Consider the following 22,001-nt stretch of genomic DNA (forward strand, 5'->3'; position numbering starts at 1 on the left):
TCACTTGAGGTCAGGACTTTGAGACCAGCCTGGCCAACATGGTGAAACCCCATCTCTACTAAAAATACAAAAATTGGCCAGGCATGGTGGCATGCACCTGTAGTCCCAGCTACTCAGGAGGCTGAGGCAGGAGGATCGCTTGAACCCCGGAGTCAGAGGTTGCAGTGAGCCAAGACTGTGCCACTGCACTCCAGTCTGGGTGACAAGAGCAAGACTCTTTCTCAGAAAACAAGAAGACGATGACAAAAGCTATCCTATCTATGCATTCTTTTGTATTTACTCATTAGGATAAAGAGGCACTTCCAATGAAAGTAGGAATTCAAAAAATAGATACATTCTATGGCCTTATCAAAATTATTAAAAATACCTTAACATTTGTGTTCTTGAAAAAATTAAACTACTATAAATAATTAAGGCAACTGAGCAAGATATATTAATATCAGTGTTGAGCCACTGCTTTGTGGGCATGTCATTTCCACAGACATCAAAATACCATTTAGTTTGTTTTGGTCCATCATTCAATGATACCTCCCCTTAGCATTGATTGAAAGTATTTTGTTAACATTTATGTATGCTTACAATTATTTCACATCTGTGGCAAGGTAAATTATGTAGAGTGCTTTGTTTTTCCAGTTTAATATTCATGGATTATGTGGAAGTGTAAGTCTACCTGCATCTAAAAACTTGAATGATGAATTCACCTACCTTTCATTTTCTTAATGTGCAATTTTCACGTGTAACAACATATAACAACATGTTTAAAAAGATATTTTTGCATGCAAAAACATGTTTAAAAGATGTACACGTTTTTGCATGTAAAAGGAATTTTACATGTAACAACATGTAAAAAAATGTTCATTTGGAAGCACTTTATTTAGTAAATATGAAATTCAGAATATATTTGGAGTAAGTCAGTTAAATGTATTCTTTTGCTGAGTTTCTGAAATTCCATTCATGAATTGTTCAAAACACAATACCCTCATTGGGAGGAGAGGAGTGACTTCCTCTCATTTTTCCTTGTGCTTTTTATTTTAATTGGCCCCTATATACCACTCTTACCTTTTCTAGGTTTTCCAAGTTTAAGAAAAAAAAGGAAGTTCATTCAGATTCTGTTTTTCTGCCTATAATCACTTATACAGGAATAAGTTAGTCCTTGTGGGGAACATTTAATTCCTAAAGTTTGCATTTTCGTAAAGAACTTTCCTTTTACCCAAAGCGTGTGTTGGTAGTACTAAGTACTCCTAAGTACTACTTTAAGTTTCTAAGAAGATCCTTACTTGAGATTTCTTTCAGTAGTTACAGAGGCAAAATAAGCACTGCAGAGGTTCATGTGCGAGTTCTGTTGTACATACTGGGCTATCTGACTATTTCTTCTATAGTGGACCGATGAGAAATAAGCCAAAATGTACTTAGTGATGGAACAGTTGATATTTATGCCACCCCTTACTATGAAGTGAGTAACTGTATACTTGAAGTCACATTTTTTTTTTTTTTTTTTTTTTTTTTTAGAGATATTGTCTCACTCTGGCTGAGCCGGAGTGCAGTAGTAGTATGATCATAGCTCACTGCAACCTTGACCTTTGGGTTCAAGCGATCCTCCCACCTCAGCCTTCAGAGTGTCTGGTAACACAGGTGTGCACACCACGCCCAACTAAAATATATATTCTTTTGAGAGATGCAGTCTCCCTGTGTTGCCCAGGCCAATCTCAAATTCCTGGCTTCAAGTGATATTTCCACCTCAGCCTCCCAAATTGCTGGGATTACAGGCGTGAGCCACTGAGCCTGGCTGCATTATCTCACTTTTATATGGAATCTAAAACAGCTGAACTCACAGAAACAGAGAATAGAATGATGGTTACCAGGAGCTGGGGGAGGTGGAAGGTTGGGGAGATGTTGGCCAAAGGGTACAAGATTTCAGTTAGGAGGAGTAAGTTCAAGAGCTCTATTGTAAAACATGGTGACAACAGATAATGATAATACTGGATTTTTAAAGATTGCGAAGAGGGTAGATTTTAAGAGTTCTCACCACAAAGAAAATTATACTTAGGTGAAGTAATGCAAATGTCAACTAGCTTGACGTAGCTATTTCACAATCTATACATATTTCAAAGCAACCTGTTGTAGATGGTATATATCATTTAAGTTTGTCAATTAAAATAAGTTTCTGAAATGTTTGGAATTAAACATAAAAACAAACATTTATTATCCTGCAGTTCTGTAGTTTCAATGTGAAGTCTGGACTGAGTGCCTTTGGGTTAACATTCAAGGTGGCAGTGGGGCAGTGTCTCTTCTGGGGGTTGTAGGGGAGGACCCGTTTGCTTGTGTTTTTCAGATTCTGAAAGCTCCTATCATTCCTTATCTCATGGCCTCTTTCTTCATCTTAAAAGCCAGGATTTTGCGGGGTCAGAGCCTTCTCATGTGGCTTTCTGGTTCCTTTCTCCTGCCTCTCTCACACTTAGAAAGACCCTTGGGATTCCACTGGACTCCCCTAGAGATAACCCAGGATAATATCCATGTTTCAGGTCAGCTGATTGGTACCTGTCATTAGCACCTTCCAGTTCATTTCCTCCCTTGCCTTGTCGTCTCACATGTTCACAGGTTCCAGGGATGAGTTCCTGGACATCTTTGGAGGGTACTTATTTTGCCTACCAAATACACCCTTTCTTTAAATGCACCTCATCTTTAAAATAGCATTGTTTTAGGTGGGCACAGTAGCTCATGCCTGCAATCCCGGCGCTTTGGGAGGCAGGGGTGGGAGAATCACTTGAGGCCAGGAGTTGGAGACCACCCTGGCCAATATAGCAAGATCTCGTCTCTACAAAATAATTTTTTAAATGGCACCATTATAAAGAGGGAGGTAGGATGGATTCCATCTTCTTCTCAGCCCTTGTCCAAAGGTGTTGACTTGCATAAGCCGAGAAACCACAGTGACAATAAAAAGCTCATCCTTGCTACCCCCAAGGGGAAACGCTGGCTCCCATAAGCAAGGGACATGAGTGTAAGTCTTTGTGTATGTGTCCGTGTGCTGGGGAAGGGGTTCATTGAGTTAATGGAGGCTTTGAGGTCTGTACTGTCTACCACCTAGCTGCAAATTGTATGCGATGGCTCAAGTGATCCTCTCACTTCAGGCCTCCCGAGTACCTGGGAATACAGGCGTGTGCTACCATGCTGGCTGATTTTTGTGTGTGTGTTTTCTAGAGACATGGTCTCAGTGTGTTGCCCAGACTGGTCTTGAACCCCTGGCCTCAAGTGATCCTCCTGCCTCAACTTCCCAAAGTGCTGGGATTACAGGCATGGGCCACTGCATCCAGCTGACCTATACACTTTCTATTTGATTTTATTTATTTTATTATTTTATTTTTTATTTATTTTATGACAGTCTCGCTCTATCATCCAGGCTGGAGGCCAGTGGTGTAATCATAGATCACTGCAACCTCTGCCCGCTGGCCTCAAGTCATCCTCCCATCTCAGACTCCCGAGTAGCTAGGACCACAGGCATGCATCACCAAGCCCAAGTAATTTTTGTATTTTTAGGAGAGAAGGAGTTTTGCCATGTTGAAATAGACTCTCTTTATATATAAAACATATGACTGTCTATTCTTGAGTACAGATTAAAAACATCATTTTTTATTATTTGAATTTGCAAGAGTTTTATGTGTAAATAGAAAAGAAGATGCTTATGATAAAATTAATTTATTGTGATTAAAATTAAAATTATCACATAATTAATATATTTGCTTAACAAAATGTTAATATTCTCTTTAAATATCATTACTAACACACAATCCACAAAATCCTACCTTGGATGTTATTACATAGTTTAGAAGTTTTATTGCATGTCATAATCTTTGTAGCTCCATAAACGAATTTTAACATCTCCACTAAGCACAGGAGAAGATAATAGACATCATTCCCCTTACCTTACAGCTAATAAATAGTTGATCATTTCAGAAATCAGGCATTTGAAGCTGTGTGAACATGAACCATTCATCATTACAGATGGTCCTGATCACATAGATACATGATATCCAGCAATTGCAACTTACAAAGTGTTATCATTCCAAGATCTGATTGGTTCTGCAAACATAGATGACTCATTTTCCAATATTTTCAAGTTGCAGCCCCATGTTTTCATACATGTCATTTCATACATGTCATTTCTGATTTACCATTAAGCTTGTTCTGGTAAATTGTTTCTCTCGACTGCTCATGCAGTGTTTTGAACTGGTGCCATGGTAGATTTATTTTCTTCCCTTCAGTATAGACAGATACATGTGCTTATTTCCAAACCTCATCAACTGACACTGAGGACCAGGAAGCAAAATCTAAGTGAGTGACAGCAGTTTTAAGTTATTCTTTGATTGGCTTTTGGAGTGAGTTTGATGCAATCTCCTCGCTTTTCTAGCCGGGGGCATTTGGCCAAGTTATCTGTCCTCAGCCATTCCCCTTTGGGCTGTAATACTGTTTTGGCAAACACAGAAACACTAATGTGGATAGCTCACACTTACAGTTTCCAGAAACTTTTTTCATACGAGGAAGTTTTAAAATGTATAAATCTCTTTTTTCCTAAATTCACAAGGTTGAATAATATACCACATATACATTTTAATACATATTGTAAATATTTGCATATAAATATGTACAATATATAATTAATGTAAACCATTTTATGTTTCCTTGCATTTCTTAAAATCAAAGCCAAATCGAAACATTTTAAGTACAATGATATAATTTACTGATAAAAGAAAATTATTTCCCATTCTTCTATAAATTTATAGAGCCTGGAATTTTTATCAAATAAGCTTTGGATACCTTATAGAACTAGCATAGTCCTTTTTTAAAATATATTTTTAAAATTTACCTATTATTCTTAGTAGACACAGGGTCTCACTATGTTGTCTAGGCTAGTTTCCAACTCCTGGCTCAAGTGATTGTCCCACTTCAGTCTCCCAAAGTGCTAGGATTACAAGCAATGAGCCACCATGCCTGACCTAGCATACTCCTTTACTAAAAGGAAAAAAAAAAAAAGGCCACTAAAAATAGTTGCTGAGATATTGAGTGAATGGATGGATTACAAAATGAATTAACCAATGAAGCGGTGTCTGAATTTAGGAAAAATTCTTTTTTTATTTTTATTTTTAGGAACATTAGTTAAAATGCACTAAACAGCTCCAGGCAACTTCTCCAGAATGATAGACATTGCCCTATGGACATATATGAAAAATGTATATATATATATAGCATATATACAGCTTTCTTGATTAGTGTATTCACTTTACGTTGTACTTTTTTTTCAACAAATGGCTATAAAAGCCTGGTTATAATACAATTTCTATAGGCACTAAAACAAACAAATAGTCGCATCCCTATTTGTGTTCAGAATTTGAAAGTTGTTATTTTGGGGTCATTTTAAACCGTGTTTCCGTCTCTTTTTCTGAATTTGACTTCGTAATGCTTTTTTATTTTTTTAATTTATTTTTATTTATTTTAATTTTATTTCCATGGGTTATTGAGGAGCAGGTGGTGTTTGGTCACATGAGTAAGTTCTTTAGTGGTGATTTGTGAGATTTTGGTGCACCCATCACTCGAGCAGTATACACTGAACCAATTTGTAGTCTTTTATCCCTCACCCGCTTCTCACCCTTTCCTCCTGAGTCCCCAAAGTCCATTGCGTCATTCTTATGCCTTTGCATCCTCGTAGCTTAGCTCCCACTTAGGAATGAGAACATAACAATGTTTGGTTTTCAATTCCTGAGTTACTGCACTTAAAATAATAGTCTCCAGTCTCATCCAGGTCACTAGGAAAGCCATTAATTCATTCTTTTTTATGACTGCATAGTTTTTTATCTCCTATATATGATAAATATATATCTGATATATATTTGATAAATCTGATATATATGATAAATATATATGAAAAATATGATATATATTACAGTTTCTTTATCCACTCATTGACTAATGGGCATTTGGGTTGGTTCCATGTTTTTGCAATTGAGAATTGTGCTGCTGCAAACATGCTCGTGCAAGTATCTTTTTCGTATAATGACTTCTTTTCCTCTGGGTAGATACCCGGTAGTGGGATTGCTGGGTCAAATGGTAGTTCTGACGTCCTCCCACCGCCCGCGCACCTCCACGCAGTCCTGGCTCTGCCGCTCACCCTCTGCTGCGCTAGGCTCCCGCGGGTGCTCGGCCCGGCGCCCCTCCGCCTCCTCCCTGGCGGCCCTAGTCCTAGCCCTCCTGCTGCCCCTGGAGCTGAGCCTGGCAAATGCCCTTGCACCTGGGACTCCTGCTCAGAATCTCCCCGAGAATCACATCGACCTCCCTGGCCCAGCACTGTGGTCACCTCAGGCGGCCAGTGTCAGGCCTGAGCAGTCCTGCAGGGCCTGTTGCGGGTCAAGGACCTGCGCCTGGGGCTCGAGTTGCCCTACCCCAAGAAGCAGAATCGGTCTCCAGGGTGGGAGAGGGCCAGGAAACGCAGCAGGGAGCACAAGAGACGCAGGGACAGGCTGAGGCCGAGCCTTGGTCCGAGGTCCCAGCTCCCTGATGAAGGCGGAGCTCTCCCAAGCCAAGGAGCTGGATGCGGCCATGGAGCAATATTCCGCCAGTCAGGCCCCCACCATGCTCTTCCTCACCACCTTTGAGGCAGCACCTGCCACAGAAGAGTCCCTGATCCTGCCCATCACCTCCCTGCGGCCCCAGGCACAGCGCAGGCCTGACGGGGAGGTGATACCCACGTTGGACATGGCCTTGTTCGACTGGACCGATTATGAAGACTTAAAACCTGATGGTGGGCCCTCTGCAAAGAAGAAAGAAAAACCAGGGTAAACTCTCCAGTGACAGTAACGAAACATCATCAGCCGAAGCGGAACCGTGCGACCATCACCAAGACTGCCTGGCAGGGCTGCGCTGCTATGCCAGATTCCACCGGAACCCCACGTCACACAGAGGAAGGGGCGCTGCCTGGAGACCGAGACGGCCAAAGGCGACCAGGGATCCTTCATCAACGTCTAGCCGCTCCGCGGGACTGGGGATGAGCCCGGGAGGTTTGCACAAGATTTGTTTATAACTAGCAGTGGGAGATTAAGTGGGGGACCAGATGGCCGAGGCTGTAGGCTCAGGCCCAGGACTCTCAACCCCGGGAGGGGAGCTACTAGGTAAGCGAGCTGGGTGGGTACCCAGGAGCCGGCCGGCATCACCTGTGCACTCACAGTCCGGACCCACACAGCCCGGTGTCCAGCTCTCCGCGATGGCAATACCGAGATTGCCGTCTACTGTCCGACTGCAGCACTACAACAGCTTCAAGTTCAAAACCAAGAGGCTTTTTTGAGAGTGGAAAAGAAATTTAAACTTCCCGAAAGAAGGTCCACGGGCTGGAGATAAATATGGAACACTTCCTATGGACTAGGCACTATGCTCAGGGCTGGACTACCTTATCTCATTGAATTATCACAACGACCTTTTCAACTAGGCATTATCACCATGCGACAGATAAGGACCCTGAGGCACACTGGAGTGATTTGGCTTGCCCAGAATCCCAGGTCAATGCTCTTCAAAACTTAACATGCCAAGAATCGCCTGGCGGTCTAGCTAAAATTGTACATCTGACTCAGTGGACTCTGCTCTTAACAAACCCCCAGGGCATGCGATGCTGCTGGCCCAGGGACCCCACTGAGAGGTCCGGGGAAGTACATGGCAGAGCAAGGACCTGAACCTGGGCCAAGGCTGTCCAGCTCCAAGATCCACGTTCCTGCCTCTCCACGACCAAAAATTTCTTCTAGATTCTCCAAGGCTTTTGGCAATAGAGGCTGCACCCTGGTATTACCTTTCTCTGTGGCTGGAATAACTTCACTGTTCTCTGCCTTCCCTGGACAACGGTGTATCATATTTAAAAACAAAACAAAATGCAAAAATAACTAAAAAAATGCTAGTTCTACTTTTAGTTCTTCAAGGAATCTCCACACTGTAATGCTCTTTTAAAACATGTGCTTTTTATTTCTTGCTTGTGTATTTTTGTATTTGGAAATTGATTTAGAAAGTATATATAATCCATAGAGACCTCAGCCCATTTTTAATGATTCGTGTTACAAACACTCCAATAGCTGCCTGTGGGTTCGGCATGGTAGGAAGTACGGGTGAAAGAAGACAAATAAGACAGAACTGGTATTCTGGAACTTGAGAAAATAAGGAACCCTGGCAATCACAATGCAGCGTGAGAAGTGTTATGAGAAATGCATCTGCGGGACCCCTCGGGGCACATGTCTGTCTCCTAGTGCAGCCCAGGAGGTATTGTCATGGGAGGCATCCCTCTTAAATCATCTCCCAGAGGATGGCATCTGATGAGGTAGGACGCATGTTCCAGGCAAAGGAAGCAAATGCACTGGGTTATTAAAGTACTGCAAATAACCCCTGCACACTTCTGGGACAAGTATAAATTGGTACAAATCCCTGAGGAGAAATATTTGGTAACATCTGCCAATATTAACCTGTATTGATGATCAGATATGGGACCCAGCTCTCCCAGCTGTTCCGTTTTTGAGAACGCTTCCTGCGGAGACACTTGCACCTGGGTGACGTGGCAGATGCACTGTTTTGTTCACGGCAGCCCTAAGCCTTCGCACAGAGTTGCGAACACCCTAGATCTTCCTCAGGAGAGGAAGGATTCAGTAAAATACTGTGTGGTCAAATGGTGGGAATGCCACGACAGTCAAATGATAAGGAAGACTTTCTGAGATAGGATGTTAGGTGAAAAAGGTGGGTTGTAAGTGGGTGTGTACGATATACTATATATTATGTGAATAAGGGAAAGTACATTTATGCCTTTACTTGTTTCTTGTAAATGTATAAAGTCATATCAACGTGTATGTAAGAAACTGACAAAAATATTTGTCTCAGTGTGTGGTGCTGTTATATGGGACTAGATACAGGACTCATTGGGGTGAAGAATGAGAGGGAGAGAGTGGTCCAAGAAACAACTACAGACCTTCTCCAAGCTTCCGCAGTCATCAACTTGTGACCAGTTCCATTTCATCCCAACTCCTAGACCTTTCTGCCTGCCCCAGAGTAGAATATCTTGTGTATACACACACACACACACATATATGTATATATTCATGTGCTTGACTTATGGCCCAAATATGATCCATGCATAACAATTAAAGGTAAAATTTTTCTTTTAAATATGTACTTTGTCAAACCTTTGCAATAATTATGAAAGCCTTAAGTTATGAGTGGAGTAAATTAAGTTTGTTATTATTATCAAAGTCTCCTAGGCACAATTTTATTTTTATTATGACTTTTAACTCACAGAGATCTTTGTGTGTCTTTTTACATTTTTAAATATACAGGGCCATTGAAGGCTTTCTTTTGATATTAAGTTTTAAATTTTTGTGTTACAGTTAGAAAACTTCAGATTGTTTGAAATTTGAGAAGACATACTTTATGTCAAGTGGGTAACCAAGTTACAGAAAATTTTCTGGAACGCTTGTAAAGATTGTGTGTTCTCCAGTTATTTGGTGCAGTTTTCTATACATGTCCATTACAAGGAGCTTATTAAACTATTAAATCTTTTATATTTATATTACTTTTGGTCTCTATGCTGGTCATAGACCATTCTCACAGCTGGTGAGAATATGCTGAGTTATTCCAGTATATTGGTGGATTTGTTCATTTCTATTTTTGTTCTGTTAATTTTTCTTTTATGTATATTATATATATTAATGCCATTTAATTAAATGTGTGTAGATTTAAATTGTTATAGCTATCTGAGAACTTAACAGATTTTCTCATATGGATGACTGTTTTATCCAGAAGGATGACTTTAGCATTAATATTTAATTTATCTGATGTTGATACAGTTAAGCCTCTTTTCCTTGGGTTAATATATATTTGGTCTTTTGTTTTCCATCTTCTTCTTTTCAAACCTTTTATGTCTTTATCTTTTAATTATAGAGTTTAATCTGTTTGTATCCATTGTGTTTATGGATGCATTTCTATCATCTTATATTGTACTTTCTATTAGTATACTTGCTGTTCATATCACTTTTATTCTATCTTGTTTGTGTTTATTTCATTTTAGCTTGAGTATTACCATTTTATTTTCTCTTTTATTTGTTCAGAAGTTATATCTTCTAATTTTATCCTTTTATTGGATATTATAGAAATGTTAAAATATGTATTTTTTGAAGTGTGTACACAAATAAAGTGAATAAGTAACCTGACTCTTCTTCAGAACAATATAAAGACCACACGAAGTGGGCACATAGCTGTGGAGGGACAAAGGTGATGCTGTGGCACACAGACTGAGCACACAGAGCTGGGTCTCTTCCGCAATGATGTATGTCTGTGTGAAGGATGCCAAGGCACACTCTAAGATAATGTGTAGTGGGGAGGCACGTGTGTGAATGCATGTGCACATGCACTCGCCTGTGTGCATGGACAGGAGTATGTGTTTATCTATCTATGTGCACCATTATTATTAATCCAAAAAGTGCATAGCTTTCATTTTCAAAGGAAGTTATGATGCGAAGAACATGACCTATACAGCAAATACCTTTGGTACATTTGGATAGACTTTTTAAGGTAGCATGTCATTTTGGTCATGAATTTAGCTGCTGTCTACATCCTAAAAAGCTAGAGTCAACTTTAAAACTTCCCCAGTCTATACTGGGGAAGTTATACTATATACTATAGTATAGCATAAACAGATCAATCACCATAGAAGACGGATTAAACAGGCATATTTTCAGCGAGTGAATTGAACATGAAACCACTTTAAGTAGCAGAATTGGACCTGTGTGTTTAAAAGCACAAAAGAAACTGTGAAATATCTAAAATCCAATAGCTAAGAGAAATTTCACATGGAGAGACTGAGAAACTTCTGCAATAATTATGAAAGCCTTAAGTTATGAATGGAAAAAGACAGTGTTGCAGAGATTTCTGTAGTAATCTCCAAAGATGAATCTGTTGCCCACTGAAACTCAGGACAATAAGGAAGCAGAAAGTTATGGCAAGACTGGGCTAATTCTAATTCCATTGGCCATGCCTAGCTAAGCATTTCATTAATTCTTTTTTTTTTTTTTTTTTTACTCTTTTGGTTATTTTATTTTATTTACTTATTTATTTTACTTTAAGTTCTGGGATACATGTGCTGAACGTGCAGGTTTGTTACATAGGGATACATGTGCCGTGGTGGTTTGCTGCACCTATCAACCCATCATCTAGGTTTTAAGCCCCGCATGTGTTGGGTATTTGTCCTAATGCTCTCTCTCCCTTTCCCCACACCCCCGATAGGCCCTGGTGTGTGATGTTCCCCTCCCTGTTTCCATTGTGTTTTCATTGTTCGCCTTCCACTTATGAGTGAGAACATGCGGTGTTTGGTTTTCTGTTCCTGTGTTAGTTTGCTGAGGATGATCGTTTCCAGCTTCATCCATGTTCCTGCAAAGGACATAAACTCATTCTTTTTTATGGCTGCATAGTATTCCATGGTGTCTATGTGCCACATTTTCTTTATCCAGTCTATCATTGGGGTCATTTGGGTTAGTTCCAAGTCTTTGCTATTGTAAATAGTGCTGCAATAAACATACGTGTGTGTGTGTCTTTATAGTAGAATGATTTATAATCCTTTGGGTATATAACCAGTAATGGGATTGCTGGATCAAATGGTATTTCTGGTTCTAGATCCTTGAGGAATCGCCACACTGTTTTCCACAATAGTTGAACTAATTTACACTCTCATAAACAGTGTAAAAGCATTCCTATTTCTCTGCATCCTCGCCAGCATCTGTTGTTTCCAGACTTTTTAATGATTGCCATTTTAACTGGCGTGAGATGGTATCTCATTGTGGTTTTTATTTGCATTCCTCTAATGACCAGTGATGATAGTTTCTTTTGCTGAGCAGAAGCTCTTTATTCAGGTACATCCCATTTGTCAATTTTGGCTTTTGTTGCCATTGCTTTTGGTGTTTTAGTCATGCAGTCTTTGCCCATGCCTATGTCCTGAATGGTATTGCCTAGGTTTTCTTCTAGAGGTTTGTATTGTTTTAGGTTTTACATTTAAGTCTTTAATCCATCGTGAGTTAATTTTTGTATAATGCTTAAGGAAAGGGTCCAGTTTCAGTTTTCTGCCTATGGCTAGCCAGTTTTCCCAACACCATTTATTAAACAGGGAATCCTTTCCACATTGCTTGTTTTTGTCAGGTTTGTTGAAGACAAGATGGTTATAGCTGTGTTGTGTTATTTCTGAGGCCTCTGTTCTGTTCCGTTGATCTATATATCTGTTTTGGTATCAGTTCTATGCTGTTTTGGTTACTGTAGCCTTGTAGTATAGTTTGAAGTCAGGTAGCATAATACCTCCAGCTTTGTTCTTTTTGCTTAGGATTGTCTTGGCTATGCGGGCTCTTTTTTGGTTCCATATGAAATTTAAAGTAGTTTTTTTCCAATTCTGTGAAGAAAGTCAATGGTAGCTTGATCGGGATAGCATTGAATCTATAAATTACTTTGGGCAGTATGGCCATTTTCACGATATTGATTCTTCCTATCCATGAGCATGGAATGTTTTTCCATTTGTTTTTGTCCTCTCTTATTTCCTTGAGCAGTTGTTTGTAGTTCTCCTTGAAGAGGACCTTCACATCCCTTATAAATTGTATTCCTAGGTATTTTATTCTCTTTGTAGCAATTGTGAATGAGAGTTCATTCATGATTTGGCTCTCTGTCTGTTATTGGTATATAGGAATGCTTGTGATTTTTGCACATTGATTTTGTATCCTGAGACTGCTGAAGTTGCTTATCAGCTTAAGTAGATTTTGGGCTGAGATGATGTGGTTTTCTAAATATACAATCATGTCATCTGCAAACAGACAGAACTTGACTTCCTCTTTCCTAATTGAATACCCTTTATTTCTTTCTGTTGCCTGGTTGCCCTGCCCAGAACTTCCAATACTGTGTTGAATAGGAGTAGTGAGAGAGGGTATCCTTGTCTTGTGCCGGCTTTCAAAGGGAATGCTTCCAGTTTTTGCCCATTCAGTATGATATTGTCTTTGGTTTTGACATGAATAGCTCTTATTATTTTGAGATATGTTCCATCAGTGCCTAGCTTATTGAGAGTTTTTAGCATGAAAGGCTGTTGAATTTTGTCAAAGGCCGTTTCTGTATCTATTGAGATAATCATGTGGTTTTTATCATTGGTTCTGTTTATATGCTGGATTACATTTATTGATTTGCACATGTTGAACCAGCCTTGCATCCCAGGGATGAAGCCAACTTGATCGTGGTGGATAAGCTTTTTGATGTGCTGCTGGATTCGATTTGCCAGTATTTTATTGAAGACTTTCACATCAATGTTCATCAGGGATATTGGCCTGCAATTTTCTTTTTTTGTTGTGTCTCTGCCAGGTTTGGGTATTAGGATGATGCTGCTCTCATAAAATGAGTTAGGGAAAATTCCCTCTTTTTCTATTGTTTGGAATAGTTTCAGAAGGAAGGGTACCAGCTCCTCTTTGTACCTCTGCTAGAATTCGGTTGTGAATCTGTCTGGTCCTGGACATTTTTTGGCAGGTAGGCTATTAATTGCTGCCTCAATTTCATAACTAGTTATTGGTCTATTCAGGGATTCGACTCTTTCTTGGTTTAGTCCTGGGAGGGTGTTTGTGTCCAGGAATTTATCCATTTTCTTCTAGATTTTCTAGTTTATTTGCACTATTTGTTTATAGTATTCTCTGATGGTAGTTTGTATTTCTGTGGGATTAGTGGTGATATCCCCTTTATCATTTTTTATTGCATCTATTTGATTCTTCTCTCTTTTCTTCTTTATTAGTCTGGCTAGTGATCTGTGTGTGTGGTTGATCTTTTCAAAAAAAGGCTCCTAGATTTATTGATTTTTTGAAGGGTTTTTTGAGTCTCTATATCCTTCAGTTGTGCTCTGATCTTAGTTGTTTCTTGTCTTCTGCTAGCTTTTGAATTTGTTTGCTCTTGCTTCTCTAGTTCTTTTCATTGTGATGTTAGGGTGTCAATTTTAGATCTTTCCTGCTTTCTTTTGTGGGTATTTAGTGCTGTAAATTTCCCTCTACACACTGCTTTAAATGTGTCCCAGAGATTCTTGAATGTTGTGTCTTTGTTCTCATTGATTTCAGGGACATCTTTATTTCTGCCTTCATTTCGTGATTTACCCAGTAGTCATTCAGGAGCGGGTTGTTCAGTTTCCACGTAGTTGTGCAGTTTTGAGTGAGTTTGTTAATCCTGAGTTCTAACTTGATTGCACTGTGGTCTGAGAGACTGTTTGTTATAATTTCCATTCTTTTGCATTCACTGAGCAGTGTTTTACTTCCAATTATGTGGCCAATTTAAAAATAACTGCAATGTGGTGCTGAGAAGAATGTATATTCTGTTAATTTGGGGTGGAGAGTTCTGTAGATGCCTATTAGGTCTGCTTGATCCAGAGCTGAGTTCAAGTCCTGGATATCCTTGTTAATTTTCTATCTTGTTGATCTGCCTAATATTGACAGTGGGGTGTTAAAGTCTCCCACTATTATTGCATGGGAGTCTAAGTCTATTTGTAGGTCTCTAAGAACTTGCTTTATGAATCTGGGTGCTCCTGTATTGGGTGCATATATATTTAGGATAGTTAGCTCTTGTTGCATTGACGCCTTTACCATTATGTAATCCCTTCTTTGTCTCTTTTGATCTTTGTTGGTTTAAAGTCTGTTTTTCAGAGACTAGGATTGCAACCCCTGCTTTTGTTTTGTTTTGTTTTCCATTTGCTTGGTAAATCTTCTTCCATCCCTTTCTTTTGAGCCTATATGTGTCTCTGCATGTGAGATGGGTCTCCTGAATACAGCACACTGATGGGTCTTGACCGTCTATCCAATTTGCCAGTCTGTGTCTTTTAATTGGGGCATTTAGCCCATTTACATTTAAGGTTAATATTGTTATGTGTGAATTTGATCCTGTCATTATGATGCTAGCTGGTTAATTTGTCCATTAGTTGATGCAGTCTCTTCACAGCGTCAAAGGTCTTTACAGTTTGGTATGTTTTTGCGGTGGCTGGTACCAGTTGTTCCTTTCAATGTTTAGTGCTTCCTTCAGGAGCTCTAGTAGGGCAGGTCTGTGTGATGGTGACAAAATTTCTCAGCATTTTCTTGTCTGTAAAGGATTTTATTTCTCCTTCACTTATGAAACTTAGTTTGGCCGGATATGAAATTCTGGGTTGAAAATTCTTTTCTTTAAGAATGTTGAATATTGGCCCCTGCTCTCTTCTGGCTTGTAGGGTTTCTGCCGAGAGATCTGCTGTTAGTCTGATGGGCTTCCCTTTGTGGGTAATCTGACCTTTCTCTCTGGATGCCCTTACCATTTTTTCCTTCATTTCTACCTTGGTGAACCTGACAATTGTGTGTCTTAGGGTTGCTCTTCTTGAGGAATATCTTCGTAGTGTTCTCTGTATTTCCTGAATTTGAATGTTGGCCTGTCTTGCTAGGTTGGGAAAGTTCTCCTAGATAATATCCGGAAGGGTGTTTTCCAACTTGGTTCCATTCTCCCCGTCACTTTCAGGTACACCAGTCAAACGTAGATTTGGTCTTTTTACATAGTCCTATGTTTCTTGGAGGCTTTGTTTCTTTTCACTTTTTTCTCTAATCTTATCTTTTAGCTTTATTTCATTGAGTTGATCTTCAATCTCTGATATCTTTTATTCTGCTTGATCAGTTTAGCTATTGATACTTGTGTATGCATCACTGAGTTCTCGTGCTGTGTTTGTCAGCTCCATCAGGTTATTTATGTTCTTCTCTAAACTGGTTATTCTAGTTAGCAGTTGCTGCAACCTTTTATCAAGGTTCTTAGCTACCTTGCATTGGGTTAGAACATGCTTCTTTAGCTCAGAGGAGTTTGTTATTACCCATCTTCTGAAGCCTACTTCTGTCAGTTCATCAAACTCATCCTCCATCCAGTTTTGTTCCTTTGCTGGCAAGGAGTTGTGATCCTTTGTAGGAGAAGAGGCATTCTGGTTTTTGGAGTTTTCAGACTTTTTGCACTGGTTTCTCCCCATGTTCGTGGATTTATCTACCTTTGGTCTTTGAAGTTGGTGACCTTTGGATGGGGTCTGTGAGTGGATATCGTTTTTGTTGATGTTGCTACTATTCCTTCCCGTGTGTGTGTTTTCCTTCTAACAGTCAGGCCCCTCTGCTGCAGGTCTGCTGGAGTTTGCTGGAGGTTCACTCGAGACCCTCTTTGCCTGGGTATCACAAGCAGAGGCTGCAGAACAGCAAAGATTGCTGCTTGTTCCTTCCTCTGGAAGCTTCGTCCCAGAGGGGCACCTGCTAGATGCCAGCCAGAGCTCTCCTGTATGAGGTGTCTGTCAATCCCTACTGGTAGGTGTTTCCCAGTCAGCACACACAGGGGTCAGGGACCCATTGGAGGAGGCAGCCTATCCCTTATCAGAGCTCGAACGCTGTGCTGGGAGATCCACTGCTCTCCTAAGAACTGTCAGGCAAGGACACTTAAGTCTGCTGAAGCTGTGCCCATAGCCATCCCTTCCCCCAGGTGCTCTGTCTCAGGGAAATGGGGGTTTTATCTATAAGTCCCTGACTGGGGCTGCTGCCTTTTTTTCAGACATGCCCTGCCTGGAGAGGCAGTCTGGCAGCAGCAGCCTTGCTGAGCTGTGGTGGGCTCCTCCCTGTTCAAACTTCCTGGTGGCTTTGTTTACACTGTGAGGGTAAAACCACCTACTCAAGTCTCAGCAATGGTGTATGTCCCTCCCCCAAGCAAGCTCAGGCATCCGAGTTTGACCTCAGACTGCTGTGCTAGCAGTGAGACTTTCAAGCCAGTGGATCTTAGCTTGCTGGGCTCCCTGAAGGTGGGACCCACCAAGTCAGGCACCAGAGGGAATCTCCTGATTTGCCAGTGGCAAAGTCCTTGGGAAAAGTGCAGTATCTGGGCCGGAGTACACTGTTCCTCCCGTACAGCCTCTCATGGCTTCCAGTGGCTAGGAACAGAAAATCCCCAGACTCCTTGCACTTCTCGGGTGAGGCGACACCCACCCTACTTTGGCTTGCCCTCTGTGGCTGCACCCACTGTCCAGCCAGTCTCAGTGAGATTAACCGGGTCCCTCAGTTGGAAATGCAGAAATTGCCTGCTTTCTGCGTCGATCTCGCTGGGAGCTACAGACCGGAGCTGTTCCTATTTGGCCATCTTGCCAGCAATCGTGTGAAAAAGGTTTCATTTTGTTCTCAGTCAACTGAATTATTTTTCTCCATTTTCTGTCTTGCCACTCTTAATACACATATGAGAGGCCCTAGGATAACATCTATTAGCCTGGGACTCCTTGGGAACAGAGGAGGTGCCACATGCTCCATTTTAGAAGAAAACCTCTGTTTTCCTCATGAAATCCCAGGAGTTAAAAGTGGATAGATCTCTCTCAAAATCCAGGACTCTGTTTTGTTTTGCATCGTGTTATCTGATGGTTTTGAGTTTGGGGGATATCAGAAACTACTTCACATTATGAGAGATAGTTGATGTGTAATAACCAGGTGGGAAATATACTTTAAGTGATGGCTAATACTAGTTATGGGGGGCTGCTTAACTATTTGCACATTTGGAACAGAGAGGCATTCTCTTGGCCACCCAGAAGACATAAAAACATCCCCAATTAGACCTGAGAAATGAGACTCCCACGGAGGATGGGCTGATTGCAAAATGAACTGATTATGTTTGGGTTGCCTTGCAATGAAATGCATGGTAGAAGCACTGTACTATCTTTTCCCATAGCATTTCCCTCCTTTGGGGATCCAGGATCCAGTATAAAATGGCACTCTTAATTTTGGGGATCTGGCTTTGCCTTCAGCTGTGCCTGATTGTCAGACCCTGGGAATGCCCGCTTTCCTGTCCCTGTTCTTTGAAGGGCTCCACCCTGAAGCCAGTAATCCAATTAAGAAAATGGCAAATCAAACATCTTACAAGTGCTGAGTCTTCTGTCTGTATAGCTATACATGTGTTGTGTATGTCTATAAAAAGAGCTCTAATTGATTGTCTTAAGAAATAAGTCCTTAAATCAAATATTTTTTAAAGGAAAAATAAAATCTGTAATGCCTTTTAGTTCATGTGATGTTAATCTTTAATAAATAAAAATAGTCCTAAGGATTACTGGTAAAATACAAGTGTTGTCAAAATGCGAATAGGTGGTCTAAACCATACAAGTCTAATACTAGGTTTGCTAAATGTTTCAAGGTTGTAAACTGCCTGCTTTACTACTTGGTGAGGCCTGGGAACATAGAAAATTAACCACACCCCTAATTATACTGAAAAAAGTCAGACTTTCTCTGTGTCTAGTATATAATCAAAATAACTCACCAGGTTTCACATTAAAGTTACAAATTACTAGAAGTTATCATTATAACATGTAATTTAAACTACTAAAAATAGATTTACTTTCAAGGCATGTAGAGACAGTAACATATGCTTTTAGTAAATGATTATAAGAAGGTATGGAAATGTAAATTTTGCCTAGGGATAAGGGATTGTTTTAAATTAGATAAACTAACGCTGAAGATTTAAGCAAGTTATGAAAGATTGCAAAAATTAATCTTGCAAAAAATTCCATGTGTAAACAGTAACTAAATTCAAAAGGGTACTACATGGTTTTTTCATAAATTGAGCATTGAAATAAAGGCACAGCAAGATAGTTTTAAGATGCTAGTCTGCCTTTTAGCAAAAGGGTTATAAGAGGTTTGCAAACATTTTACCCATGGTCAAATTGGCTAAGATTAGATGTAATTGTCTATGAGGTTTCACTAAAAATTGGGATAAACTAATTCAAGGATAAAATTGGCTTTGAAGAGGATTTTCATGTAATAGTAAAGGCTAATGAAAGATTTTTGCCTTATGAGTCATCATTTTGGCAAAATAAATAATTTATGGTAATCTGGAATTCTATTTCATAACATCAAGTGTTTTAAACCTCTAACATACTTCAGAGGCTTCTCAAAATCAAACCTCAGTTTTAAAATTGTCTTTCCTGATACCTGGCTTTTTGGAGACTTCAGAAGGGCCCTTAAAGGGTCCAGAAAAAAAAGATAAACAGGATTATTTAACATGGTTAGGTATGTGAGATTGTCAAAATGATGTTTACTCTTCTTCAGGTTATATTTTAGTGAATAACATTAGTGTATGTTTCAAAATTGTGTGGGATTTCTAAAATTCTAATGTTTAAATATATACTATCAATTATAATTAAGGTTGAAGTTATTGTAAGCAACAGAAATTACCAAATCTCTGTCAGTCATGTTTTTAGCTGCAACTACCCTGGAAATTTTGTCTTTCACAGACAATTGTTGTCTTGGTTTGTTCCCTTTCAAAAGACGGTTTATAATCAAGCTATAGGACTTTAACGGTTGTTCTTAACTTCAGGTTTCTAATCACTTTGAAGATTATAACATTGGAATAGAAAAAATAGTTAGGACTCATGAGAAGCTGAAATGTTCCTGAATATCAAACAGTAGTTTAACTGCATAAACTACACTAATAGAAGTCTGAAGTAACCTTCTTTAACTTTTTGCTTGAAACATTGCTAATCCTTATTCTTCAAAGTCAAGGAAACTTTTCCTTTAAGATATCTATTGCTTTTGTCAATTAAATAAGGTATGCTTGTTGAACAAAATTTGAAGCGTATTTGTTATTCACTGCCTGGTTTCTCTAAAATTCAGAAACTGTGAGTATTCTTAACTTATGGCAATATGGTTTGGATCAGTGCATTAAGAATCCATTTTCTTTGTAAAAGCCTCTTGGGGAAAAAAAGAAATAGACTGGCCTCATACCCTTATCTATGCAGTCCCTGTACAAGGTTCCTGACCTGTAGTCAATAAAGAATGTCATTTTATTACAGGTCTAGGAGCTCTGAGTTTATCTTGGGACTTTAAGAGGAAAGGATCACTCAACTCACAGGTATTTGAGGATGTAAACCCATGGCTGGACTTGGCTTTAAGAGGTCTTATCTAAGATTCCTTGTGAAACAGAGTTCCGCCAAAGTCAATTTAAAAGCCCGTGGGAAAGATAATTATTCTTGCTGCACTTTATGCACAGAATCAGGGGAAGTATAAAACTAAAGTTCATTCTACAGACAATACGGTTCTATCATAATTTGTTTTTACCAAAAATGAGGACTGGAGAGAGAAAAATTATGCTCCAAAATTTATCATACATTTGTTGTAAAATTTTAGTCTCACTGGTTGTTTTTAAGTGTTTTTGCCTACATTTTAGATGAACCCTGCTTACTCTTGTGAACCAAGTAGTGATCTCCTGCAGCTCCGAAGAAACAGAAAGGGATGGGTAAAGTAAAAATCTGGACCAATATACTAGTTCTGGGCAATTATCCTGAAAATCCTGCCAGGTAATGAAAATAAATAGGGTGCCCATAACCTGGAGTTTTCTTTGGGAAAATAAAACCAAAGAACTTCATAGACCCCCTAAAAGGGAAATTCTATATCTTGACAACTTAAAATTTTAGATGGAAATAATCTACTATGGCACCCTTGTGGGAATCGCTATACTCACTCTACTATTTGCATTAGAGCTATACATAGTAACACCTTCTAACTGAAATGTTGGACAGAAAGTTTCCATTACTGTTGCATTTTGCTTAAGTATTATCCTTAGAGCAGAAATAATAGCTACTGACAAGCAGTAAACCTGAAGGTTTTACTATCTCTGAGTTTGCTGGGACTTTTTATTGGATTTGGTAATATGTCACACCTTAGCTATGCAAAGTGGGTTGTAAAAAATGGAGGTTTATTTAAGAAAGGATCTTGTATGGTAAATTCTTGTCCTAAAGAGAATAACTGGTTGTTGAAAAGAGGGATGTTTAGGACAAGTTAGAAAATTTAAGCATACTGTAGATGGTCTGTGGGAGTCATTAAAGGATTAATAATTGCAGCAAAGATTCAGCCAAGGTTAACACTAAAGTTACACTAGCCACCCAAATCCAATGCTACTTATCCTAAAAAGAATTTTACTTTTAAATTAACATTTCAGTAATACCTAGTGGAGGCAAACCAGTATTAAAACCCACTGGAATGGCTGACAGCAATCAAATTCCAAATGGTGCTACAGACAAAACCACGACACACCTTTCTTCTGAGGACTCTTAGATCAACCCCAGGAGCAGCCCTAGCTTCTGTTGCCCACAAAGCACCCCCTTTCAGCAGAAAGCAGCCAGAAAGAGTCATTGTCCAACACTCCCAAGAGCAGTTAGGATCCCCACTCCTTAGGGGGAAATAGTGTAGGAATTAAAAAGAAATTATTTAGGCAGATAGGGTAAAGAAGTCCTCAGTTAAGGTTTCCCTTTTAATAAAAAGCAGTCCCCAAATCCTTTCTTTTCTAATAAAGACCAGCCTCTAAGATCGAGCTGCAGACATAGATAAGAAAGCTGAAAGCTTGCATGGTGGCAGCTGTGCCAACAGGAAAAGGCTATCTGGGAGCTAGGCATATCCAACATGGTGGCCCCATCTTTCCTTTTCCTTGCCAATCGTGTGCAGAAGGGAGCAGACAACATGGAGCTACCAAGTAGTGAACACATTTGCACAATCAAAAGATTAGGGTGGGGCGGCCAGGTTCTTTGTGTGCTATGAAAACATCACACCTGGTCCAACCAATCTTTCGGCCCTATGTAAATCAGACATTGCCTCCTCAAGTCAGTCTATAGAACCCTATGCACTCCACCACAAAACTGGAAGACCCACTCAGGTGCCCCTCTCTTTCTGCAGGAGGGAGGGCTATTCTGTTTTCTCTTCCTTTTTCCTATTAAACCTCCACTTTTAAACTCACTCCTTGTGTCAGTTCATGACCTTGATTTCCTTGGCATGAGGCAACAAACCTTGGCTATTACCTCATGTGAACCATGCCGCTTGAATGTCACAGCCCATTTTATCCCTTCAGTGGAAACCATGTTATATGGACTATTAGTGGTTATAGATGGGTGACTACCAGATGAAAAAGTATGGTATTTGATAATATCAGACTGC

General features: G+C 39.7%; 1 protein-coding gene across 1 annotated transcript in view; it reads left to right on the forward strand.

Annotated features, from left to right (window-relative positions):
* The first annotated feature begins 6,096 nt into the window (after positions 1-6,096).
* The window catches only part of LOC105518080, a 50,909-nt gene continuing 35,004 nt past the window's right edge, over positions 6,097-22,001 (forward strand). Inside the window, 4 exon segments of the mRNA XM_011950914.1 lie at positions 6,097-6,376; positions 6,379-6,511; positions 6,513-6,818; positions 6,820-7,046. Of these exon segments, the coding sequence (XP_011806304.1) occupies positions 6,097-6,376; positions 6,379-6,511; positions 6,513-6,818; positions 6,820-7,046 (946 nt within the window).

The sequence above is a fragment of the Colobus angolensis genome, unplaced genomic scaffold, assembly GCF_000951035.1.
Source record: "Colobus angolensis palliatus isolate OR3802 unplaced genomic scaffold, Cang.pa_1.0 Scaffold310, whole genome shotgun sequence".
Taxonomy (NCBI): domain Eukaryota; kingdom Metazoa; phylum Chordata; class Mammalia; order Primates; family Cercopithecidae; genus Colobus; species Colobus angolensis.